Source organism: Marmota marmota, unplaced genomic scaffold (assembly GCF_001458135.2).
Source record: "Marmota marmota marmota unplaced genomic scaffold, marMar, whole genome shotgun sequence".
Taxonomy (NCBI): domain Eukaryota; kingdom Metazoa; phylum Chordata; class Mammalia; order Rodentia; family Sciuridae; genus Marmota; species Marmota marmota.
In genome coordinates, this window is record NW_026000168.1 from 10,023,712 (window position 1) to 10,049,885 (window position 26,174).

General features: G+C 48.5%; 1 protein-coding gene and 1 long non-coding RNA gene across 20 annotated transcripts in view; one reads left to right on the plus strand and one right to left on the minus strand.

Annotated features, from left to right (window-relative positions):
* Positions 1-26,174, plus strand: part of Itpr1 (inositol 1,4,5-trisphosphate receptor type 1) — a 389,291-nt gene that overhangs the window by 265,365 nt on the left and 97,752 nt on the right. For all 19 annotated transcript variants that reach the window (XM_048787037.1, XM_048787038.1, XM_048787047.1 and 16 more), the window contains 7 exons: positions 2,105-2,280; positions 6,450-6,614; positions 11,079-11,274; positions 12,821-12,913; positions 14,288-14,427; positions 14,865-15,030; positions 17,064-17,224. In XM_048787037.1, coding sequence (XP_048642994.1) covers positions 2,105-2,280; positions 6,450-6,614; positions 11,079-11,274; positions 12,821-12,913; positions 14,288-14,427; positions 14,865-15,030; positions 17,064-17,224 — 1,097 coding nt within the window. The remainder of the gene's footprint in view (positions 1-2,104; positions 2,281-6,449; positions 6,615-11,078; positions 11,275-12,820; positions 12,914-14,287; positions 14,428-14,864; positions 15,031-17,063; positions 17,225-26,174) is intronic.
* Positions 752-14,292, minus strand: LOC125611742. The gene is made up of 3 exons (XR_007341982.1): positions 14,027-14,292; positions 8,747-8,917; positions 752-1,704 (listed from the first exon to the last, which is right to left on the minus strand). It is a non-coding gene; the product is annotated as an uncharacterized LOC125611742 (long non-coding RNA).

Below are 26,174 nucleotides of genomic sequence, written 5' to 3' on the forward strand. Positions count from 1 at the left end.
ATTATTCATAACAGCTCCAAGCTGGAAGTAACCCACATATCCTTTCATTGTTGGATGGATGGATAGGTAAGTTATAGTGTATCCATTCTATGGAATATTACTGAGCAATAAAAATAATGAAATATCAGTAGAGTCACCTGACTGACTCAAAAAAGTTTGATAGGTGAAAGAATTCAGGTGCATAAGACTACCTACTTGTGTACTTTCCCCCCATTTTTATAAAATTTTAGAAAATGAAAGACTAGCATAGCAGAAGAGCACATCAGTAGGAGGGGTTGGGGCAAAACATGGAAAGCAGAGAGGTACAAGGAAACTTCAGGATGATGATATTTTGTATCTCAATTGTGGGCCTGGTTTCAACTGGCATGGCTACATACACTGCCAAGACTCACCAAATCCAACCTTTAAATTAGGTGATTTTTTTTTTCTTTTGACACTGGGGCTTGAACCCAGGGGTGCTTAACCACTGAACCACATCCCCAGCAATTTTTATTTTTTTAATTTTGAGAAAGGGTCTCGCTAAGTTGCCTAGGGCCTCACTAAGTTGCTCAGCCGGCCTTAAACTTGCAATCCTTCTGCCTTAGCCTCCGAAGTTGCTGGGACCACAGGCATGTGCCACTGTACCTGGCATGGGTAGATTTTTTTATTTAAATGATGATTACACACCATGAACTTTAGAGACATGTAAACTCCAGCCATTCACACTCTCTCTTTGGACAAAATATGTAACCCAAGATTCAGTTTCCTTCAGAGTAAAGTGGAGAGCTAGAGATGTGGCTCAACAGCGGAGCTCTTGTCTAGCACACGCAAAGCCCTGGGTTCCATCCCCAGCACTGCAAAAAAAAAAAGTAGAGCTACCAGTAGCAACCTCACAGCATAGTCGAGAGGACAGATTAAATGACAGTTAACAACAAGGGGCCAATAAGATGTTCAGTAATTGTTAAATGTGCACAAAGTGACACTTTGGATTTCTGAAGAGCTTGTGACTCTTCGTGCTCATTTCTAATCAGCTTTTCCTTTTGAAGAATGTTAAGGGGCTGGGAGCGAAGTGGCTGGGTCTGGGGGAAGAGTTGTGGGGGGAGACAGTGCATCTGTGCAGGCATCTGTGGCCTCAGTGGCCTCAGTGCAGAGGGCGGCCAGCAGCTTGTGCAAGAGCTGGAGTCTGTGTACTGGTCTCTCCCTGGACGGTGCTGCAATCCCAGCCGTCCTGACGATGTGAAACCCCTTTATATAAGTGGCCTTAATCGTGTATTGCTGCTTGTTTACATCCGAAGGAGACTCAAGATGTGACAGCATTTGCAATAGGGGTGTTTTATTTTTTTTAATGAGTGTTTTACAGAACTGTATTTTTAGCCACATTGGCTCGTGTTATATAACCAAGCCATCTCGTGGGACACTCTAAATAGAACTTGCAATAGCAAGAGATGACAAAAAGTGGTAGAGTCTCTTTGACTGCAGGGATAATCTAATTGTAGGATGATGCTCATGATACGGAAATTGTCTTCCTCTTTCCCTTGAAGAAATCCGATTTCAGGCAGGGGACCTGCAGTGTTCCTTTGCATCACTTTTAATAGAAAGTAAGCTCAGGCTTCCTGTTGGTCCTGCCTGAGAGTGAGTTGGGACCCAGGTATGAGTTGTAGTCACTGAACAAGCCTTTGGTGAGGGCCTCCTGGCACCAGACACTTCTTTCGGGGAATTTAGAGTCTGGAGAGTGAGAGAAACACACATTGATCATTAGAACGTAGCGTCTGCAGGGATGACCAGAATGGGGGGGGGGGGATGTGGAGCTGGAGGGAACGAGGCTGGATTGTAAATTCTGCAAGGAGGAAGGGGTGGGGGAGACTTCCCAGAAGGGGTCACCTCTCAGCTAAACCTACCATGCATAGGAAGAAAGAGTTCCCCACGTGGGGAAAAATGTGTGGTGGTGGCTGGGAAGTCTGAAAACACAGATGTGACCGCATGTATCTGTGGCAGAGAGTTTGAGGTGACAGTTGGAACAGACAAGGCTAGCCGGGGACTGAAGAAAACGTTAGCAGAGCTGCCTTGACCTTTGCCCACACTCCAGGAAAGCACTGATCCCTGAGAGCCCTGCTCTGCCTTCCAGGGACGCTGGAGCCACACTGGTCAGGCCTCCTGTGGACAGCAATGCTAATCTCCCTGGCCATCGTCATTGCCCTACCCAAGCCCCATGGCATCCGGGCCTTGATTGCTTCCACAATTCTACGATTGATATTTTCGGTTGGGCTGCAACCCACGTTGTTTCTGCTAGGAGCGTTCAACGTAAGTATGAGTGTCCTGGTTGCTGCTGTTTATGGGTTAACGCCTTCCGTTCGGGTGCCTGGCATCTTAGCCTCAGCTTTCAATCCAAGAAAAAGAAAGATTTTGCCTATGTCAGCTGCTAAAAGAGCAGAAGGACTGGGTACAGTGGAGCACACCTGTCATCCCAGTGACTCCGGAGGCTGAGGCAGGAGGATCATAAGTTCAGAACCAGCCTCAGCAAATAGGCAAGACCCAATCTCAAAAAAAAAAAAAAAAAGTGGGGTGGGGGGATTGGGGATGTGGCTCAGTAGTAAAACGCCTCTGGGTTCAGTCCCCCATTATCAAAAATAAAACAACAAAAGGAAGAGATGGTCACGGCCGCACACTCCCTCTCGGCCTTCTTGGGTCATTCGAGCCTCCTGGTGCATCATCCAGGCGTCGACAGGCTCAACTTTAGGGACTATCCCTCCCGGGAGTGAGGCAGATAGGGTGATACATGCTGAGATTTCAGGTAGCTTCGGCAATCTGGCCAAAGGTTTGCCCATAAGTCAAACAAGCAGATATTAACCCCGCACCATTTCTGGTGGGAGCCATGTAGAAAAGAGGAGAGAGGTGAATGGGAGTGTCCAGAGCTGGTGGAGCAGCTGGAGAGGTAAGAAGAGCACCAGGGACAGTTAGTGAGTCGGTGGTGCTGGGGGAAATGCTGCTTTGGTACGCTGGAGAGAAGTCCGGTGCCTCTTCAGGAGCAATCGGGAGGTGGAGGTAAGTGACGTCAATCCATTCATGGGACAGGGTGTCTGGTGAGGGGAAAGATGAAATTTGGCCATGTGAGATACTATCGGTGTCTGAAAGTACCGTCCAGAGTTTTGTATCCCGAGTGTATAAGGAAGCTGAGGTCCCTGTGCAACAGTGGAGGTGGTTTTACCAAATAAGGTAACCATGTCCCCAACTGGGTCTTTTTATGGCGCGGGCAGCAAGAACTCTGGAGAGGAGACCATGTCGAGAAGATAAGCTTAGCGGGAGGAATCAGGGTTAAGTTGTGTCTTGAAGGGCACAGCCAGAGAACAGGAACCGAGAAGAGCATTCTGGTTGTCGTAGGCCTCGTTGGCCAGCGCAGAGCAGCGAGGACACCTGGGTGTGAGCCAGAGATCGTTAGAGATTGAGGTGGACCTCATTCGTGGTTGTGTGTATGAGTCGCCTTTAGGAAGAAGCTTTTAGACTTCATCCTCAGGTCCACATTTCTAAAGTATGACCCGACTTGATAAATGTTGGGTCAAAACAACAAAAAAAAGTAGTCAAGTCATTGTGAGAAATTAAATAAAATTGAAGGGTATCTCTGACCAGAGGACTTTTCAGAGACTTTAATATACTTATAATGGATTTTGAGTCTCCAGGAAAGGGAACTCACATATTTGTGTTTCCCACGTTTGCCTGTGATTGTTTCTGTTGTTGTTGTTGTTTTAAATATTACTGGGGACTGGTTTTGCATTGAGTAGATGTTGGGAAACTCTGTTCCTATTGGTGAGAAGTGTTTTTGAGCCAAGCCATTGGTACACACGAAGGTATTTTTCAGAAAGGTCATCATTGGTGTGTGGACTCCGGAGGCAGGGAGGCCCTGGGGTGATTTTGATCAGGTGTGGCCAGCCTGAGCCCAGGTCGTAGTGTACAGTATACACTGATGGGAAGGAAAGAGTCCTGGGTGGGGCTTCAGAGTCAGGGCATTCCCCCACCGAGGTGCAGCTGGATCCTCTTCTTCAGGACAAGAAGGCATTGTGTGACGGAGGAGACCAATAGGACTTCAGGTTTCCAGTCAAGGGTGACTGAGAGAAGAATAACACTGGCTAAAAGGAAGTCATGAAAATATTGAGTTTTTGTGGTGAAAACACATTCACATTGGTGACTTATTGGGCTTGAGATGACAAGATGTGCTAATCCTGTCAACTGTCACATATGGAAAAGCCTGGCCAGAAGTGGCAGAGAGATGTTGGTGGGGAGGGGGATCACCAACAGCAAGAGGAAGCTATTGATGAAGAAATACTGGATGGGTGGGTGCGTCGATAGACGGATGGAAAGGAAGACCTCAGTGTCTTAGAGGTCGTCTTCTCTGGACTGCCTCATTCTCTTTTACTCCAGACTTTAATCATCCTGTGGTCATCACTTCTGTAACGTAAATCGCTTATGGGAAAGTCTCAAATTAGACAATTTTCTTGTGTAATAATAATTGCTAGAGGGGGAAAGAGCCAGACAGTTATTAATATTTAGAGGAGATCTGAGAGACAGACCAACCACCAGAAGCATATGGGAGAAGGAAGATGGTCGTAGATAAAGAGAGGAGGAACGCTGGAGGTCTGAGAGCTGGGGGAGGCCGGGCTGGTGTCCTGCACGTTGAGCGTGCCGTTGTCCTGAGAGGGACGGGGTGGTGAGCCCTGTTGTGCTGTGGGGAGCTCAGACAGATGCTCAGAGCAGACAGGGGAAGATGCAGATAGAAGATGGCAGCCTCCCTGGGGGACTTGACAAGGGCTGCTTCTGTAGCAGGGTGGAGCTGGAAGCAAACAGAAGGCCAGCCAGGCAGAGTGGGTAGGGAGTAGACAGCACGAGACCACCCATGTACAGGAAATGTTTGCTGGGTAGCAATGGAAGTTAAAGGATCAAATGGATTCGGGGGAAGTGGATTGCTTTCCTTCCTGTTGCGATGACAGGAGCTGTTGCATCCAGTGATATTAACCAGTATCCTGGTACCCTCCCTGCCTCCTTGGACCTTCCCCAAAACCCCATCAATATGCATCATCCAGAGTCGGCAATGTGTGCCCACCCTAGGGAAGACCCTCATCAGCAAAGATGAAAATATTGGGGGGGGGAAAAAAAAAAACGCAGATTGCACATCGGAGCCCCAGAAAGCCAGAAGTTCTCTTTGGGTACTGCCTCTCTGATTGCTGAGAGGCTCTGTTACACTGACCTGCCAGGTTAACTGGCAGAATTTTCCCAGCACTTGAGGCCAAGGGAGCTGGGGTAGCAGAAAGTGGCTTTACCAAGGGTGTCCAAGGTGCTTTCTGTCCAGCCTCCTCCGATTCAAGTTTTTCTATCAACCTGTTGAAGCAATGGACTTCTAGTAGCGGAGTTTCTAGCAAAGGTGGGACTGTTGTACAGAGCAGATCAGTTAGGACTCCTTCAGTTACAGGTACCAGAAAGTCTATGCAGAGGAGACAATGGATTGGTTGATTTTGACCAAAAAAAAAATCAAGAGCCTGGCTTCAGGCATAGCTGATTATAGGAGCTCAGACAGTGCCATCAGGGCCTGTTGCTATGTCCCTTCTTTCAGATCTGTGTGTCCTGTGTACTGGTTGTGCTCTCTGGATCTGTGGTATGGTAAGAGGCTGCCAAAAGCTCCAGAGGTTATTCTGTCTTGTTAAGATCAAGGGGAGAGACAAAATTGTCTTGTACTGCTATGCCCGGGAAGGGCTCAGTAGACCTTATTGGCTCCCTTTGGTCACATGCCTATCCCTGAACAATGCAGTAGCACAATCCCAGAAGATTCCAGTACTCTGATTGCTCAGGGTGGAGCCCCACCCAGACTTCAAGAACCGATTCCTGGAAAGGGATGGATCCCCCAGGGAAATTAGAAGTGATTCCCAGAAGAAGGGGCCGGGAAACTGAACTCATCTTGACATTACTTATTTGCTTTCCCCCCAAAGTTCTTATTTTCCCTATAAATTTAGAAGCACTGAAAGACAAGAATTGCCTGCTTCTCATTAAATTGCAACCCTATAATGCCTAGAATGTAACAGATTCAGAAAACACTTCTAATCATGCTGATCATGAAGTTCGTGGGTAGAGGTGACTTCTGTGTTTGACTAACTCACGTAAGAATGTTAGAAATGATTCATATCTCATTTTGAAAATCATAATCTCAGTATGTGTTAATTTTGTTTTTGCCATATACAAATGCTACTTGATTACCATTGCACATGACATCGTTTGACTACTGTGCAATTTGTAATATGCCTGAAAAAGCAAAGTAGTGAAGTGACTTGGAACTACAGAATGGTTCTTGGACACGGTGGGCACTTGGCACCAAAGCAAGCTCTTGTCAGGCGGTGGAACCTAACTGCATTTGCGTGAGAATCTCCCTGGGCTCACGCACACACTTTGGCATGGTCTGTGCCATCTAACTCTTCTGTCCTGGTTCTCAGGTCTGCAATAAAATCATCTTTCTAATGAGCTTCGTGGGCAACTGTGGGACGTTCACCAGAGGGTACCGAGCCATGGTTCTAGATGTCGAGTTCCTATATCACCTGCTGTATCTGTTGATCTGTGCCATGGGACTCTTCGTCCATGAATTCTTCTACAGTTTGCTGGTGAGTACCAGGTGTTAAGATGTTTACTATGCCTCCTCTCGTCAGAGACCCTTCCTTGTAATGGCGACTGATATGCCTGGTCCTGCAAGGTCAAGCCCCCCTATACCCAGCCTTTGGGGAATCTGAGGTGCAGAGTCACACTGTGCTCCAGGCACAGCACACCTGTCACCTGGCACCAATGTACGAGGGTTACTGTCTGATTCAGGAGCTGTCCCCTCAACATCCATCTTGGTTTCTCAGGATGAGCCAGCACCTACTGAGGACAATATTCATGAGCCTGTCCTGTGCAGTCTTTGTGGGATCCATTTCTCAATGAACTATGCAGTGACCATAAGAGTAGGAATGACTTGCCAAGGCCCAGGAGATATTTTCAGTAGAAATTCTTTTTGTTCCAACTGCACCACGTGGTTAAGGTCTATCACGTGAGTGGTTCTGACTCCTTTCTTCTGAGCAGGTTTTTTAAAATTACAAATCACGTAACTGCTTCCTGTCCTGTAGTTAAGAGTAACCTAGATCTGTAGAATTGGGGAAGAGAACCATCTCCTTGGGCCTGTGTCACATGACAGAAACTGTAAAATGACTATTATACACACCAGGACTAGGAACATGTATATAAAAATGATCAAGGCCTCGTACTGATGAACAGAAGGAAAGCTCTGCAGGGAGGTGCTACCCATGGGACTCTGTGCCTCAGATTCCCCACCTAGGTGTGAGAAGCATACATCTCATAGGACCATGGCAGGGATTATGTGCCACTGTTCATGTCCACATCACAGAACAGCACAGCCCGAGGGTCACTAGCCACAGATGGCTCTGTCCTGCTTGTCCTGCTCTGTCCCCTTCCCATCCACAGCGCCATGAAGAGTTCGCCAGGATTAGCTTACTCCATTAGTGGTGGATGTTGGTGGGCTAAATGGAGTGGATCCTTTTTTTCTCATTTTAAAACAGGTCTGGCTGTGATCAGGTTTTGGGCAAAGAGGTCTCAGGCTGCCCTTGTTATTGCCATTACCTGGTCTGTATCAAAAATATTTAGAGCCTTGTGTCCATTTCTGAGCCTTTTTGTATCATGCAATAATGTTCCTGGAGGGAGATTCAGCTTGTGTGTCAAGGAGACCCACATCTGCCAATCCAAAAATCATCCTGTCCTGCCTGCCAGTGGCAGGAGCACAGCTGGTCGTGTCTCATGTCCCTGCTAAGGGGTCTCTCCCGAGAGGCAAGAGATCCCCTTTAGGAAATTCTGGGGAATGATGTTGGTCAAATCGTATCATTATACTGTGTGCATGTATGGATATATAAATACAAATCCCACCAGTACGTAAAACCCGAATGAACCAATTTTAAAATATAGGAGAAAAGAAATTGAGGCTTGACAAGATCAGGTGGATTTTGTCACCCAGTCAGTCAGTGGCAGACACAGGATGGCACCTCAACACTGTGGATCCCCAAGTCTATTCCCCTTTCATTTGGAACATGTGAAAAGGTCCCCGCCTCTGTGAAACTGGAATTTCGTGTTCCATTTTGCATTCATGTTATCAAATCTCACTTGTCACAGAAAGTTACAGAGAAACTTGAGCTTGAGACCGTATTGCCTGAGCTCAGTTCACCTTTAGAAAAATGGAATTTGGTTGGTCTAGATGGTGACAGATGGCTCTCTGTGTGCTTCTGGGACCTTTCTAAGCCCTCTGAACCTTGACGTGTCAGTGGCCTCAAGTGATATGTCTGTCCCTTTTGGTGTTGAAATCAGACCTGGTAAGAACCACAAACAGAAGAGTGAAACTGTTCAAATGATTCCCCAAATAAGGAAAGCCAGGCGCCCACAGAAGCTGGGCTTCTGTAAAGGGAGAGAGACCTGCAGTATAGAAAACCCAGCAGACTGGAAGGGAGGGGAATCCGGTGGCCAAGTAAAGTGCCAGGAGCCCCCAAGAGACTGTCTGATTGTGACCTTGGGCCTCCATTCAAGCTAAGTCCTTAGAAAAATATTAACATTGAAGAAGAAATGTACAAAGTTCATAAGTAGGTAATTAGCCAGAGGAGCAGTCCAGATGGGCAGCAAACACAGGGAGACGTTCATCTTTACTGCTAAACCAAGACATGATGGTTAAAATGACTGCAGGTCCCACCATAGATCTTACCTGTGATGTCTGTCAGGGGAAGTTAAAAAACACTATTGTGGTTAGTACTGGTGACGCTGGGGATGACATGGGGATGATTCTTTGCTGGTGTGAGTATGCATGGATCCTGCCTGCCTGGATGGTGGTAGGCTATGTGCTTATGTTAGAACATGTGACTCCAAGTTTTCGTTTCTGGAAATGAACCAAAGAGAAATAGACAAGTTTGTATAGAGGCATATACAGCATTGTTTACAACAACACATAATTTTTAAAATATTGACGACTTAAAAAAAAAAAAAAGATACTGGTTATTTTTTTTTTCCATACAAATACTAGGAGATCATTTTTGACATGAAAATGCTCATTACTGCTGGGCATAAGGGATTTTGGCTATGTACCAAAAATATTATGGTATAATATTTTTCTAAAAAAAATATGCATCTATTATATTTTTTAAAATGTGAGCAGGAAGTAACTTGGCAAATGAAGATAATCAGGTTCTCCTTTATATAAATAGTAAATGTTCATTGTTTTAAAATCAGAAGTTCAAGAAGTTAAAAAAGGGGGGAGGTTGAAAAGTCACTTGTGCTTTCTGTGATTGGGAGCTGTGTAATTGCCATTGCTTTTGACCATGGAAAACAAGTCTCTTTTGTTATGGTGTGACAGTGTTTTTACTGGCCTCTTAGGATTGAGTTGCTAGAAAATATTTAACCAGCATTAACAGTAACGCTCAGCCTTTTGTTCCCTCCTGTTGACTAAGTGCATCTTCCTCGCTTCTTTTTAAGGACCCAACTTTGCCCAGTTCTCTTGGCAGAGCTAGTATTTAGAGCACAGATTGGTGTTAGAGCAGCAGAAAGGCTAATTGACCAGAAAATGACCTCAGATGATACAATTCTAAATTGGAAGGGACTCAGAGATCAGTTAGTTCAGTCCACGTATTTTTACAGGTGGGAAACTGAGGTCCAGAGACGCTAGATGGCTTAATCAACATCTCGTAACAAATGGGAAGCAGAGTCAGGAGCCAGACCCTTTCCACTGAATGGCTTCATGGTGACCAACAACCGCGGCAACGGCTGGAGCTCTGAGAGAGGTTTCAGCGTCAGCTCAGAGGCTGTGCTGAAAACTAGACTCCAGCCAGGCCCGGTGGTGCACACCTGTGATCCCAGCTATCCAGGAGGCTGGGGCAGGAGGATCACAAATTTGAAGGGGGATGTTGTGTGTCACATGCTGAGGGCAACAAAGGGAAACCCAGAATTTAAAACTAAAAATAATAACCATATAACCCACTAGATTTCACGTCTAAGAGCAACCCCATAGAGCTCTCCTCTTGTAACTCCCCATCATTCCCCTGCTGCAGAGCTATAGCGCAGCTCTTGGAAATCTAGCCAGGGCCTCTCAGACCTCCATGGTTCAACAGGATCCTGCACTTGTCAGGAAGCCAGCTTCTTGCAAACGGTAGCTCCCTTGGCAAAGGCCAGGCCCAGACTGTAAACTGCAGGGGTCTCCCCCACCCTGGGGAGGACAGAAGGGCTGAGGCCTCCCGGTAGGTCAACACCATGACTGTCCCCGCCGTCTACTGATTATGTGACCTTGCCCCAGTCTCTTCTTCAGGAAACTGATAATTACCATGTATTGTCTTACTTGGCATGAATGCTGAGCCCTGGATACACATTGCCTGTTTACTGTCTGTAAACTGCATCCTCTGCTCTGCAAAAGGGATGGGGACAGTATCTAGCCCAAGATGGCAGTGAGGAGCTAAGATCCAAACCTATTATGGAGGCCCAAGGTCCTCACTGCTTGCAGCAGCTTGTATGATGTCTGCCTTCCCCAGCAGACACTCGGCTTCCGGAGGGCCGGGACTACGCTGGCTGGTCCTTAATAGAAGCAGTAATTATGTCCTGAACAAATGTATCCCTTTACTCTCTGCATCATACGTGCTGGATTTCCAGGACCCCTAGCCTGCTCCATGTGCACTGGAAATTGTTCCTACGTCCTTGCCCCGTCTTGCATGCTTATTTTTCCTTTTTTTTTTTTTTTTTTTTTTTTACCATCTCAGTTCTTGCTGTGAAAATAGGCAAGATGTGAAATGTTGGGCTGAAATTGTAACTTAGTGGTGGAGCACTTGCCTAACACATGTGAGGCACTGGGTTCGATCCCCAGCACCATATAAAGAAAGAAATAAACAAAGGTATTATGCCCATCTAAAAAAGATGTGAAATGTTAAGATAATGCTTTTCAGTGTCCAAGAGGGTAAATGGTCTGTAAGCCTTGCTTTCACCATGGGGTAGTAATGTGTGCGTAATATAGAGGCTTCTTAAAAATTGACGTGCCATCTCTGTGTTTGTTTTGGAAGCTGTTCGATTTAGTGTACAGAGAAGAGACTTTGCTTAATGTCATTAAAAGTGTCACCCGCAATGGACGGTCCATCATCCTGACTGCGGTTCTGGCTCTGATCCTGGTTTACCTGTTCTCGATCGTGGGCTATCTTTTCTTCAAGGACGATTTTATCTTGGAAGTAGACAGATTGCCCAATGAAACAGCTGTTCCAGGTAGGTCTGGGATCTTCTCTCTCTTTATCATTACAAGGATATGTCCTGGTTATAGCTCAGCTAGAGAACAGTGCCATTGGCATCGTAGGCCTCTCTAATGCCCAGAGTGTGAGTCATGAATACAGAACTTGGTTCTCCCTTTGCCGGAAGGGGGATGTTGTGTGTCACATGCTGAGGACAAGTGACCAGACGTTACGATCGCTCAATAACGTCCTGTTTTAAACCAGCACAGCTTTTTCCATAAAGCAGTTGGAGCGTGTATGTTGAAAGCATCGAGATGTGCAGCCTCTTGACTTAGTAAACCTACTTCTGAGAATTTAGGCTAAGGAAAACCCCTGCTGACGGAGCATGTGAAAACCTGGGAGAAGGTTCTCTGCAGTGCGAAACTGGAAACAACCTAAGTGTCAGGGAGCGTTTTCTTAGATTATGGTCCATCCACTGGGTGGAGTCTCCTGCACCGAGGGTCCATTTTTATAAGGCATCTTAGAAAAATATCACAGAAGATGCCATGAGAAATTATGGGATAACAAGGGTAGGACTTTTTCTTTTTCTTTTTTTTGGTACTGGAGATTGAAGCCAGAGGCACTTTACCCCTGCACTGAGCCACATCCCAGCCCTTTTTAGTTTTTATTTTGAGACAGGGTCTATGTTGCTTAGGGCTACACTAAATCACTGAGGCTGGCCTCAAGCTTGCAATCCTCCTGCCTCAGTCTCCTGGGTCACTGGGATTATAGGATTGTACCACCATGCCTAGCCTTTTTTTTTTCTTTAAGTTAAAAAATTTATATGTATCTTTTAAAATGTAGACAGATATACTATCAGATTGCTAGCAGTGGCTATCCTGGGCCTTTTTTTTTTTATTGTATGCAGGTTTTATAGTGAGCTGATGTTATTTTTATGTATAGCAAAAACAGAAGAGGTTTCCAGTTTTGAGAGTGAGGAACAGTACTCGGTGCCTGAGTGCTCTCTTCTCCCTCTTAACAGAGCTGCCACTGGTTAGTGAACTATGACAGGCGTTGGATCAAGCTCCTCGATCTCGGGAACAAACTGACGGTGACCCGCGAAGGCAGGAGCCTGGTTTCCTCCCTTCCAGAAGCTTTTCTTGGCATGTCATTCAGCCTCCAGTTGACATTTTGTGGCACTTACTGTTGGCCATCTCTAGGTTCTGAACCAACCTGGGCTGGACCTTGGCTCTCCATTGGTGCCCGCTGAAACCTCCCCTGCAGTCTTGGTCTAAATCTTGCTGGAGTCTGTACATACTGTAGTGTTTGTCTGAAAGTCTCAGCTGTTTGTCTTTAAAGTCGGAGAGGTGCTATTTAAGTGCGATATTTCTAGTAAGCCTACAGGAATTGACATTTTTGGCTTTTTTCCCATCCAGATCACCAAATGAAAGTGTAAATCGCATCTCTTGCTTTGAATTTATATGCAGGACTGAAGGGTGTTATTTATGTAAAGAATTGTTTAATCAGCCGTGAATTGGGGACTTCAAACATTTTAACTGTATGCTGCCAGATTTTTCATCATGAAATTTCCTTCTCTTTCCCAGAAACCGGCGAGAGTTTGGCAGGCGAGTTTCTGTACTCTGATGTGTGCAGGGTGGAGACGGGGGAGAACTGTTCCTCTCCTGGACCCAAGCAAGGTAGGGCCCCATGTGAATCTCAGATGCCGAGATGATGTGGGCGATTTTGTAGGCAGAGTGCAGTAAACATGCTGCCCAAAGGAAGGCTGGTGACAGCTGTAGGGGGCTCAAGGGGAAGGCAGGCCCATGCTCACCTGATCCGAGCACCCACTATCTTCCTGTCCTGTGTTGTTCTGAGAGCCAGCAGAGGAGTAGGGGGAGCAGGTCAATAGGGATCACTAGAGAGAATGCCGAGTGCTGGGAGTCAGGACAGAATACAGAAGACAGGCTCCCACACTCACACCGTCAGGACCAGTGTCATCTACTAAAATAGGGGACTCTTGAGCAGAGGGGGACAGGTGCTCCTGGTGGCGGGCGTAGTCTATGGAAAGGCGTAATGGTGGAATCCAGCAAACTTGGGGAAATGATTATGCAGAACAAGAGCAGCAAGCAACAATAGAAGCAAAGGGCCAGGTCAGGAAGGGTCTAGTCAGGCTGGGAGTTGCTGAAAGGGGCAGGAGGAGATGAGGTCTGTGTTTTAACAAGACCGTCCTTGGTGCAGCTGGAGAAGGGGACGAGGTGGGCAGCATTCTCCATAAACAGTGAGAGAGAACAACCCAGGGTAAAGCCAGTGGACCTGCTGTGCAATCTCACTAAGCCCTGCCCACAGCATTCCCAATGTTTTACTGTGACCAAAGGACCTGACAAGAACAATGCAGAGGAGAGGAAGTTTATTTTGGCTTATGGTGTCAGTCCCCAGACAGCCAACTCCATAGCTCTGGACTGAGGTGAGGCAAGGCGGAAGGGCATGGTACCAGGAACGAGGGAGAGCTGCTCCACTCACCAGATATAGAATATAAACCCTGAAGGCACCCCCCCAAGGACCCACCTCCTCCAGCCACATCCCATCCACCTACAGTTGCCACCCAGGTAATCCCTAGTGGGATTAATGCACTGGTTATGTTAAGGCTCTCATACCAGTTGTTTCACCTCTGAACCTTCTTGCATTGTGCCACACCTGAGCTTCAGTTGGGACACCTCACATGCTGAACCATAATAGGGAAACCTGGATCCTGTGACAGACCCTCATCTGAGAAGCAAGATGCCTGTAACCCAGAGTGGTAAACAACTTACCAGACCTCAAAAGACTTCTCTGTTCATAGGCAGGACATAGAAGGCGGGCCATCCTGACCTGGCTTGAGAAGTTAGCAGGGAGTTAAGGGGTGAGAACAGAGTGGCCCCTTTGTAAAACAGGTCTTTGACTCTTGATTCCTTCATCTGGTTCTTCTTGGCACCTGCTGGCTGCTCAGACAACATTCGGGAGCGTCATTTCAGAATCACAGTACCGCTGTTCCCCTCATGTTTTAACTGTGTCATGACTTGCCCCACTGACAGAGCTGGTCCCTGTGGAAGAAACAGAACAGGATAAGGAGCACACGTGCGAGACGCTGCTGATGTGCATTGTCACTGTCCTGAGTCATGGGCTGCGGAGTGGGGGCGGAGTAGGAGATGTGCTCAGGAAGCCATCCAAAGAGGTAGGTGGATCCCCAGGGGAAGGAAGGGCAGAGGGGGCATGTGGGGGCAGGTGGTGGTGTAAACTGAAGGCACAGAGGAAGAGCTGGGAAGGGGGAGGAGCAGCCTTGCAGAAGTAGCCAGGCAAGGCTTCCCTGCTCCCTCCTTCTTTTCTCATGTTGGGGCCACGCTGCGTGGGAAGGGCCTGCCACGTTGCCCCATTCCCTAGAATTAATGGTTGTCTCCTTCAGGCTCGAGTCTGGCCTAAAGGAGACATTTCCAGAACCCTCCTGGGTGTACCAGACAATACCTGGAGAATTCACAGTATAGACAGACCCAGCGTATGAAGAGAGACAGTGTAACCTCCACTCAAGTGGACACCAGTCCAGTTGGTGCTGGGCCCCAAGCCCTGCAGGAGACAGTGAGGGAAGCACCTAACTGCCATGCCTCTCTTCTCCAGGAACCTCTCTTTGCTGCAAGAGTGATCTATGACCTCTTGTTCTTCTTCATGGTCATCATCATCGTCCTGAACCTCATTTTTGGTGTCATCATTGACACCTTTGCTGACCTGAGAAGTGAGAAGCAGAAGAAAGAAGAGATCTTAAAGACTACATGCTTCATCTGTGGTGAGTGGCCTCCTGGGCTCTGGACAGCCAGGTGGGGACATGGCGGGCTGTGCTGGGTGCTCTGTGGGACAGTGACAATGACTATGTTCCCCAAGGAACAGGGCTGTGCTTCACCTCTGTTCTGGGAAGTATTCAGAGTGCCTACAAATTCTATGCAGCCATTGCTCCTTTATCTTTAGGAATGAAGTTCTGGGAAGCAGAAACCTGACTGCACATTATTTAAATAAAAGCATCTCAGGGTCTTTTGGGGTCAGGCTGCCTGAGCTTCCCATCATAGTGAACTAGAAGGGAGATCCTGTGTCCCCTCCAGCCCGCAGGCATCTTCACTGCTGTTGGAATCAAACTGTGCATGGAAGAGTTCAGGGCTCAGGCCCCAGACCTGGACTCTGATTAAGCATCTGCCACTCACCAGCATGAAGCATGGTGCAGTCACTGAGCTGCTCTGAGCCTGTTCTCCTCGTCTGTGATATGGGTGCAGCCATGTGTGCTGCTTGCATTACCGAGGGTGGGAGAGCGCTCAGGTGAGCACCTAGCACAGACCCTGGCTTAGGCATCCGAGGCCAGGTAGCGAGCTGTGCACACAGAGGGCTTTGGCTACTAAAAAAAAATCATTTTCGGTATAACAACAGGAAAATATATGCAAATGAAAACTAATCCTATAAACATAGGAACTGAGTAATCACTGCAGGATTATTCATAATATAGTCATAAAGTATGTATATTGTTCCCTGGTAGGGACACTAAAAACAAACAAACAAAAAAAACCAAATGAGTATTTCCCCTTTAAAGATTTAAATTTCTTTTTGAAAGAATTTTTTTAGTTCTTGTTTTTTGCCCCCACTTAAAACTTTTTTAAAGCTTTTCTTTTTGACATAATTTGTTATGAAAAAGTCATAAGACTAGTGCAAAGAATTTCTAAATACTCTTCACCCAGATCCTCCAGATCTTATTGTTTCTCATTTGCTTCACACACACTATTTTTCTGAACCATGTGAGTGTCTGTGGCTGACACATGTCCTCTTATTCCCAAATGTCTCAGTTACATATTTCCTAACAACTAGAACATTCTCCTATCTACAATATAAATTACCAAAATAAGGAAATCAAAACAGATTTAAAACTATCATCTAATCTGTAGACCCTCTTCGAATTTCACCCTTCTAAGATCCAGGTCATGTGTAGTATGTGGTCGCCCTGTTTTCTTGTGCCTCCTTTGGCATTTTTTGATTTGGGTCTCTCTAGTGTTTCCTGACAGTAGAGTCAAGATTATACATTTTTTACAGGAATATCAAAGATGTGTTCTTGTCAGCGTGTCATACCAGGAACATATGACATGGGTTCGTCTCATAGCTGGTGTTGTTCACTTTGATCACCTGGTTAACATGGTAACTGCCAAGTTCTCTCCACTATGAAGCTTCTCTTTATGGGGAGATACTTTGACACTAGTAAATATCCTCTTATTTCTTAAAGGAAACTTTCAACCACTAGTTTTGGCATCGCTGATGATTCCTGTCTGAATCTGTTATCACAATGGTGACTGAGGGATAATTTTCTTATTTTTGATATATTTTGGGTTTTTGTTTTGGTACTGGGGAATGAACCTCTCAGTGCTCTACCACTGAGCCACCTCCCCAGTCCTTTTATTTCTTGCTGAGGATGGTCTTGAACTTGTGATCTTCAGCCTCCTGAATCACTGGGATTACAGGCATGTGCCAAGGTCCCTGACCTCCAGAATCTTGTAATGTGTCTGTACCTTGGTATTTACCTGGTTGCCTGTGCAGGCAGGAGCACCTCACACGTTCTCATTCAACCCTGAACACCCCTGGAACCTAGATGGCAGTCTTCTTCCCCTTTGCTGACAAAGCAACTAAGGCCCATTGAAGAGATTGAGCATCAGAGGTGGGATTCACGCCCAGCTGGGTCAGACCTCACCGCCTGTGTTTTCCCATCATAAAGTGAATGTGTTGTAAAGGTTGGCATGAGACGATGGATCTTTCAAAGTTGCTCAGTGGGTTTTCCTGTGTCTCTTCTAGGCCTGGAGAGAGACAAGTTTGACAACAAGACGGTCACCTTTGAGGAGCACATCAAGGAAGAGCACAACATGTGGCACTATCTGTGCTTCATCGTGCTGGTCAAGGTGAAGGACTCCACCGAGTACACTGGGCCCGAGAGCTATGTGGCAGAGATGATCAAGGTAAGCCGGCCACATGGGAGGCAGGGCTGGCCGCCCAGCCCGAGGGTGAGCTGTGCAGCAGAGGCTCATACAGCTGTTGACTGAGAGCCCTTCTCACCATGGAGGCCGAGTGCTCTCCCAGAAGGTGGCTCTCAGCCCACATCCAAGGAGGAGACGCTGAGACTCAGAAACGTCAGCACAGGACCATTTCTGCGGGGCTAGGGCTGGGGCCAGGCCCAACTCTCCATCCCTGTTAAGGTGGCCCTCCTCTTGGTAATGCCCCGCCCCTCCATAAGACCTGGCCTCCCTGAGACATTGTAAAAGCAAAACGCTCACTCCGTGCAGTGGGGCACAGTTGGCCGGTGTGGGCTCAGCGCTGTTCTTCAGCAGGCAGGGACACAGGCTGGAGTAATCTGTGTCCCCACTCGGTCTTCTTGCTGATGGGACATGGGCCACTTCATCCCAGGAAGAGGGCAGGCTGCTGCAGGGCTTGAGAGCTCTCGCCCACAGAGCTTGGTGGTAGCACCAGATGCGTGCTGTGGGGGTCCCAGGCCAGCTGTGCTTTCAGACCTGTGCTTTCCAAAGTCATTACAATGTGCAGGGGTGTGTGGTGACGTGAGGCGGCAGAGCTGGGAAGTCAGGGGTCTGTGCACTCGCTCTCTCAGTGGGGTGGCGGGCAGGGGGGGGGACTGGCGTCCCACTGCCTTCCTTCCTATCCCAAGGACTAGGGAACCACCCGGAACTGAGCTTCTGGTGCACGATGTACTGTGAAGCTTGTCTTGTCACAATGCGGCATGCAGCTCGGGGGTTGTGAGCACCACTGGTGTGTGTGGTGCAGGCAGCAGTCACTTGGTAGTATGGCTGGAACCCCCAGGTTCTGGAGGGCTTTCTGGGGGTGTCCACAATGTAGGAGTCCTGTGCTGTCTGTACCCTGGAGGTCCTCAGGGTCCAGTTCCTTGTATATATGAATCACCTGCAATCTCACTAAAACTCCAGTTGTGACTAGGCAGTCAGTGCCAGGGCTTGGCCATTTCCATCTACTTCCGTGGGGGGCTCTGAAGCCCACAGAAGAGGCAGGGTGGGTCCTGGTCCAGCCTGGATGGTGAAGGGAAGCATCCTTCGTCGTGTGCCTGCATCCAGCCCGCTTCCATGTGCCTGGTTCTTTTACTTCCTGTAATAACTGTATTCAGCTATTAAGATGACCCTAAGTGGGCATCGAGGAGCAGGGGACTTTGGGGTTGAGGAGAAATGGATGAGGGTTCACAGCAAAGACGACTTGAAAAAGAGGAGGAGGAAAAAATGAACCAAGAGAAGGAAGGGGAGAGAAACGTCCGAGAACAAGGGTATGGTGTCTCCTTTTGCACATGAAAGCCCAGCATTGGGTAGGTGACTTGAGTGTTAACTGCCCCGAAGGTCCTGAGCCAGGATTCAGAGAAGACACTTGAGGTCCGTGTCGTGGGAGGCAGCCGGAGGGTGTGTCGGGATGTTGGGACTGTGGAGAGGAGCCGGTGCCACCTCCATAGGAGACTTTCTCTGAGACGCCCTCAGGTGCTTTTTCCTCCTCTACTTGGTGACACTGGCAAATCAAACCATGTCCTCAGCACAGCCCAACACCAATCTGTGCACCTGCGTGGAAAAGCCACTGTTGTCACATGTCTCTTCTCTCTCCTTACTCTGTCACCTTCTCTCTCAGTGTCTGAATGTGCCCCATGTTTTAAAAATGTCTCTGGCGCTGGGTGGGGTGGTGCAGTTCAAGGCCAGACTCAGCAAGTTAGTGAGGCCCTAAACAACTTATCAAGACCCCATCTCTAAAGGGGCTGAGGTTGTGGCTCAGTGGTAGAGCACCCCAGGTTCAGTCCCTGCTACCGAAGGAAAAAAAAAAAAATCCCTCCAGGACCAGTACTGATGTTTTCTGTTAATCACCTTAGTTTACGGTCACAGGAAACTCTCGTGCCCTTGTGGGCTTCTGTCTCAATTGTGCAGACTTAAATGAGTCTTGTGAGCAGTCACTTGATGAGGATTAAGAGCCAGGGTGACCCTGCCTGCCACCTGCCATCAGAGCCTTCTGCACGGGATGCTCTGAGGCTCCTGGTCTTGGGAGCACTGCTCTGCCAGCACCATTCTTTGATTGTATGAGACGTCCTGACAGAAAGCCTCAGGATCTGTGGCATCAAAGAATTCTTATGTGTGAATGTCAAAGCTGCTGAGCAGCCAGGTGTTTTGTGCGCTAAGCAGTGGCACAGTCAGTATTGGAACCACCAGCTGACAGGAAGTGCCGCTCAGGGCAGCACTGATTTCAGTGGTGTCTGATCTCGATGCCTCATGAATCCAAAAGGGCATTAGACAAATGAAGGTAGGAGCTAAGGTGCTCCGTTGAATTGTTTGGCAGGGTCGGGAGTCCTGGGGCCCTCAGAGCTGCAGTAGAGCAGGCTGCCTGCCCCCTGGTGGACCCAAGTCAGTCACACCCTGAAGTCCCCAGGAGCCTCTCTCTGAGGAAGTGTGCCTGCTCTGCACTAGTCCTGGGAAGAAAAAAAAAAATCAAGTGATCTATTCCTAGAGCCACCCTCAAGCCTGCCAGGAGTGCCTCCTGGATCGGAGAGAAGGGACAGCTCACCATCACTGAGGGCAGAGGAAACAAAAGTGGGGGGGGGGGTGCCACCCTTCTGCTGGCCTCGTGTCCCAAAACAAATCTTTGAGACAGGTCCTTTTCGAGTATGTGGCCCTCAGGAAAGCCACCCTTTGCCTAATGTGAGAGGCAGGGAAGTTCAGTTCTGCCAGAGGCCAGCCGCCAGGGCCTGGGGCAGTGCTGCGTGGGAGGTCCCGTCCCCTCAGAACAGCCCCTTGCAGACAGTGGCATCAGGATTGGCAGATAGGTTTCATCCAGCTGGTAGAATCTGCCTAGACTGTGTTGAGATGGGTTCTGGGAAACCCAGGCTCGCTCTAGGGGCATAACTGATGACTAACCACGGATGGAAGGGGAGGAGAGGACGGACCCCTCCAGCCTAGACCCAGGTCCCAAGGTGCACTTCTTCCTTTGCTCAATGTCTGGCTGTATCAAAACAGACAGGCTGGCCAGGTCACATGGGTCACCCTCACTAACTCCTAGTCAGGGGCAGGATTGCTGCTCGCTAGAGCTGGAAAGAGTGTATTTCATGCCATCCCTGGAGGGAGGGAAAGGAGGACCTGTGTCTTAGTTAAGAACCTTGTGGCAGCTACATACCCAGAAATTAACAGGAGATGGAATGTTGTCTTCTTCCCATCATCTCCTCTTGTGTTTGATTGAAGATGGGAATGTCCCTGACCAAACCAGGGCCAGGATGATGGACATGACCAACCTCTTCCTCCCCAGGGACTGGACTGGAGGCAGGAGGTTCAAGCTTTCAGTTTCAGTCCTGCTGCTCCTTAGCCATGTAAACTTGGGCCAGTCAGGGGACAGTACTGACCTGAGCGTCCTGTCTGTAAATCAAGGTTGATCTCTCCTCACATCTGTTGAGGGTGGCAGTGAGATGAACCGTCAGAACCTGGTGGGTGGTGGGCACTCATGAGGGAGGCCTCAGATCACGGAAGCAGAGGGCCGTGGGTGACAGAAGAGGTACCGGAAGCTTTGTTTCCTGTAGTTCCAGGACTGTGTGAGACACCTTGGTTAGCTGTTGCTCAGAGAGATCAGAATGGGCATCTGTCTCTCAGAACCTGCTCCCATGAAAACCCATGTCTTCCTCTAACTGTCCCTGAACTGTGAGGCAGGGCATAGTTGCCAATGTCACTTTCCTCTTGGACCCCAATAAGGATACCTATGGATTCTGTCCTTGTGTCTGGTGGTCTCCTCGTGCTTTCCCTGCCGGGCATCTGAGCTGCACTTGATTGGAGAAGTGGTCTCAGGTTCTTGGGGTGGTGTGCTGTGAGGTGCCACCTGGTTCACTGGTAGACTTGTTCCTTGACTTAAGCACCTGATGGCAGGTGCTGCTGTGACTCCAAGGCCAAGCCGGCTCAGGCTCATGCTCCTCCGCTGTTTCTTACAGCACCACTCAGGAGGAGAGGGCCTGTGGAGTGACCTCACACAACCCCTGGCCAGCCAGAGAAAGAGAAGACTGCCAAGTTCCCTTTCCACAGGGGAAGGTGGATTTTGATGCTATTGTAGAGTTTGGGTGGTGCCTTACCTTAATAAATAAACGTTCATGATTATTTAGGTGACACACCCCCCTTTTTCCTATTATTTTAGCACCTTTTGTGCCAGTAGAACAGAATTTGTGCTGGTCAATCTGCAGATGGTCATTGGGAAGGCAGTGCTATTGGATGAGAAATTCGTTATGAGCACTTTGCCCAATAGTGTTGAAATTCTGCACAAATGGCAGTTTTATAGGAAAAAGAACATGATTCCCAGGAAAGAGGGAGCAGTCCCTTTTTCCTACTAAAAGTCAGATGCTGGAGACTCCCAACTTGGCTTTTAGAGGATAATGTAAAGAAAAGTGAAAAAGGAGACTTCTGTCGATTTCACTTCTGTATTTTGGGATTCTCCCTCAGTAACACGTCTTATTCTTTCAGTCATGTTTTTGAGGGAATTGCATTAGAGACAGAGGATTGTTCCTCTGCTGGTATCTTGGGCTGCTGCGGCCACTGCTGTCCAGGAGGGCATGTTCAATCACCGCGAATGAGGGCAGTAAGACCACTGGGGAGAAGCCACCTCCCCATGAGTGGCTGGGAACCCTGCGGCTGCTGGGAGAGCCGGCTCTGCTTTGCTACTGCTAGGGCTGATTGGATAACAAAAGATGATAGGGTTTTATTTTTGTGTTTTGCTGCGCTGGGGACCAAGCACCTAGTACATCCTGAGATCTACCACTGCACAATGTCCCCAGCCCACTAACAGATCATCTTTAATCTTCATGTGCAAAATAGATAATATAAGATCTTGTGTAATCCTCCCCTTGATGTAGCAGGTGGCGCTACGGCCACTTTTCAGATGGGAACGTCAAGTTCCAGAAGGTTGACTGGGCAGCTTCTCTAGGGCCACTCGGCTGGATCAGAGCTGGAGTCAGAACTCAGCCCTGGGGTGCGCAGACCCACACATCCAGTGTGCCTGCAGGTGAGACCACCCCTATACCTGCACACAAGGCCCCGTGTGTCAACAGCCTGCGGCATTGGTTGCCTGGCTGCACCTGGTTTTTCTGACCCAGACCCAGACTGGCCTAACTCCCAGACTGTTGGGGCTGAATTAGCCTCTAAGGAGGCAGAAAAGGCCCTGTGGGGAGAGGGAGGAGGGTGTGAAAGAGGATCTCCTGGGGATGCTGGCTGACGCCACAGGAGCTTCTAGTTGGACTGGTTTCATTCTCAGGGCCACTCCCCCTGCACAGCTCCTCAGGCGACCACCTCAATCAAGCACCAGAGGGGTTGCTGAAGGACAGGAGTCGCGGGAAAGGGGAGCATGTGGCTCTTGCCACAGATGGATCTAGAATATAGGGGAATTTTGACTGGTTAAATTATCATAAGCTCCACTGCCTCCCTTCAATTTGAAACAGGGAATATGTGTCTTCTGGTGGCCAGATCTGGAGGGCAGAGTGGTGTCTGAGTCCCAGGGAAAGACGACTCATCAGAACCACAGCCAGACGAGCTCCACGCCCAGGTGACTCATCCCCATGAGCAGGACTCCCTAGTCACTAAACAGCGTCTGGTCCTTCAGCCTTTAATCCCAGGGCTGACTCTTTCTCACAGTGGCAGAGGGTTCCCTACTCCATCTTTTCTCCGGTCGTGGGATGCTCAGGCATGGCAGGAAGAAGCCAGCATTCCTGGAAAAGAACTTTCCTAAAAGCCTGGCACAGTTGGCATGAGAAAAGCAATATGCGAGTCTTTATGCATCAAAACATCTCCTGGGTCAGTTTTCCAAGCAACTAAATTCTTTTAGCAAATTAAGTGCCACTGAACATCTGTGAGGATGCAGTGGGACAGCTGGCCCTGGCACTGTGTTAATCTGTTTGATGAGAAGACACAGGAAGCAAGCTCAGAGAAGGCAGTGCATTAACAAGGGCAGGGGATCAAAATGGGAACTGAGCACCTACATGACACTCCTTTCTGTTTGAAAGCAGAACTGGCCAAAGTCTTGCCCTTTTCTTGACCTGAGAGGGAGCCTGGTGCTATAAAAATCTGCAGACTGGCACTATGCACGGTGGGGACATGGCTTTGCTGAGAGGGGTAGTCCAGGTGACCCACGGGGGGAAAAGAGACTCAGAGTTCATGGATCGTGACGAGATGGGAGTGGGGCCCTGGATGTCGGAGGGAAAGGTTGGCAACAGGGGTGGCCACTGTAAGGAAGTGCACATGAAACTTGGCACCGCCATCCTGAGGGGTCTCAGTTCAAGGAAATTAGAAATCAGAGTCCCTGCCAGATGGTGTAAAGTTCAGGGGAGAGGAGGGCGAGCCCTGCAGGCTGTGTGCCTCACTCTCTAGACGTTTCCATGCCCCGGGTGGCACCTCCTCTTTGCTTTGTCAGGCCAGCAGGTGACACTGACACCTTTGCTTCATGTAGATGACAATAAAGGGTTTGGACTTTTATTCTAGAATTCCAGTGAGGATGCTGCGGGGACGGGAGTTTAGTTCTGGGACTGTGGATCTGGATGTTTGGCTGTTGGCAAGTGCTGTATCAATCAACAGCTTCGTTACTAACCTAGGAGGCCATGAGCCTTGGTTGAAATGTCATCTGGGCTCCGAGAGCCATGTGCGGCACCCTGTGCCGCCCTCTAAATACAATTCTCAGAATGCCTGCTGAAGTTAGCTGACACCACAGCAGTGCAGGACTATCACAGGAGAGAGAGAGATGGAGAGCAACTTGGCACCCGCTTCACCGTGGCTGGAAAGAGCGTGTCAGCATCCTTGGAGCTGCCTCCCCTCCAGCCAGGCCCTCGCCCCACCCTCTGCACTTGAGCTGGGGTTCCTGCTGGTGGCAGCTGCACAGAGCAGTTGCTGAGCTTAACTGTCCCCACCCAGCCTCGTAACATGTCCTACCCTCTAGTCCAGAGGGGATGCAGTCGCCTCACCCTCCACACTCTGAACACCTTTCTTTTTATCATGAAGCACTTAGCACCTGACCCCAGCTCCTAGGCATTGACATCCGGTTTGTAACCGTGACAGGAGCAGAAGCGCAAAGCACTAAGGCAGAGCACAGAGGGCCAGGTTACTGGTCAGGGGCCTGTGCACAGCAAGGGTTAGATCTGGCAATGGAAAAGAATTGGTTTCTCCCCATTGATTGTTTCATCCAAGGATATGAGTGGGAACGCAGGTTCACCCACGCCTGTCTGTAAATGCATACACAACATGAACTGTCCTCAACTTGGCAGGTTTGATAACTCTAAAAATGCTTTTTTTTTTTTTTTTTTCTTTCCTCCATACCTTGAGGATTCCTCTACTGGAGGCTCAGAGTTGGCCCCTTGGATTCCAAGCATCCTAATTACTTTTACTGCCTGCATTTCCTTTTTATTCTAAAATTGACTTTGACAGAGCTAGACCGCAGGGTCCTCTGCTACTGAGAGGTTTGCATCCATAAAAATACTTCATCCGGGAAAATGTTCTGGATTTGACTGTCTTTATCAAATACATAGATTCAGAATTCTGTAAAAATTCTCTCTGAAATGAAGCCTCCTAGCATGTCCCCGGGGAACGTGAGGAGGACAGACTTGAGCTTTCACCTTACATAGACCTTCGTGCTTCCATGGGTCCAGTGAGGAAGTTGAACCAAAGAGGCTGTCGTCCCCGTGTGAGCTCTGAAATTCCATGATGCAACTTTCAAAGTTGAGTCAGGAGTTCCTGAAATACCACAGAGGGCAGCACAGGCCTCAGGGTCTGGAACTGGAGCAAGGTATCCAGGAGGAGAAGGTAGACCTGGGTGACCTAGTAAATACTGTGGTCAGAATGCACAGGGGGGGATTTGGAGAAATGGTCCCTGGAGGATGAGCTGTCACCCTTAGGAGATGGCATAGCATGGCCTTACTTGGCAAACCACTCTCAGGGCAGCAGACAGCTGCTTTGATTCCTTATGAAGTCCTGTGGACGGTGATCAAGATCACACCTGCCTAGCACTTGTTTCTCAGTGTGTCCAGCAGGGCTGACCTTGAGTAAAACCACTGCAGTCCTGAGTTGTCCCATCTATGAACCCATCAGATGCAAGGCTCTGTCCTGTGGAACAGCTTGTTAGCGAGGCTCGTGACTGCTTATCTTTGTGTACCTTCAAAGATAAACCTAAGTGCGTTCCCCTGAAATAAGAGTAAAGAACTTCGGAAAGCTGTCTAGGTGGGCTTAAAAACTGTATTTTGTACCAAATTAATAAGAGCAAGATTAGAAACAAATGGAAACCAGGAAAGAATAGGAGAAAACCAATGAAGATTGCTAAAATCCCCCATCTCACCACTGAGAATGTTCTGGTAAGTTTCTTAGTTAATTGAGAAGGCCGGGAAGTTGCACAAATGGAATCTCCAGGGCCAGCTGGGACGCTGACTGGGGAGGGGCGAGTCAGCCTGGTTGTTGTTAGGCATCTCCAACGGGCCAGCCCTGCCCTCCACCTTTCTGTCCCCCTCTGTGAGTTCTGGTTTCCTCACATGGCAGCCCCAGGTGCCTAAGACCCAGCTGTGCCACGCAAGGTGGTGAGCCCTGCCTTTTCACAGGTGCCCAGGGGACAGTGCACCTGTGGCCCCAGAATGACTTCAAAGAATGATTTTGCAGCTGGCTTTTCTGGGGATTTCATCAGAAGTGGGTGTGGCTCTCCCTGCTGGCAGGAGCTCGGCTTTGTTACCTCTGTCGTCCAAGAACAGCTATTAACCGAGTCTGGGAAGGGTAATTGGTCATTACTGCCTAGCTGAAGATTATATAATGTGGCCTGTTTTGGTAATGTCACTCAGACCTCAAAACACAACTATACTGACACCTCACCTTGTGAGTACCCTGGACAGCCTTTCTGGGGCTTAGTTGGTAAAAGAGAAACTGGTGTCTC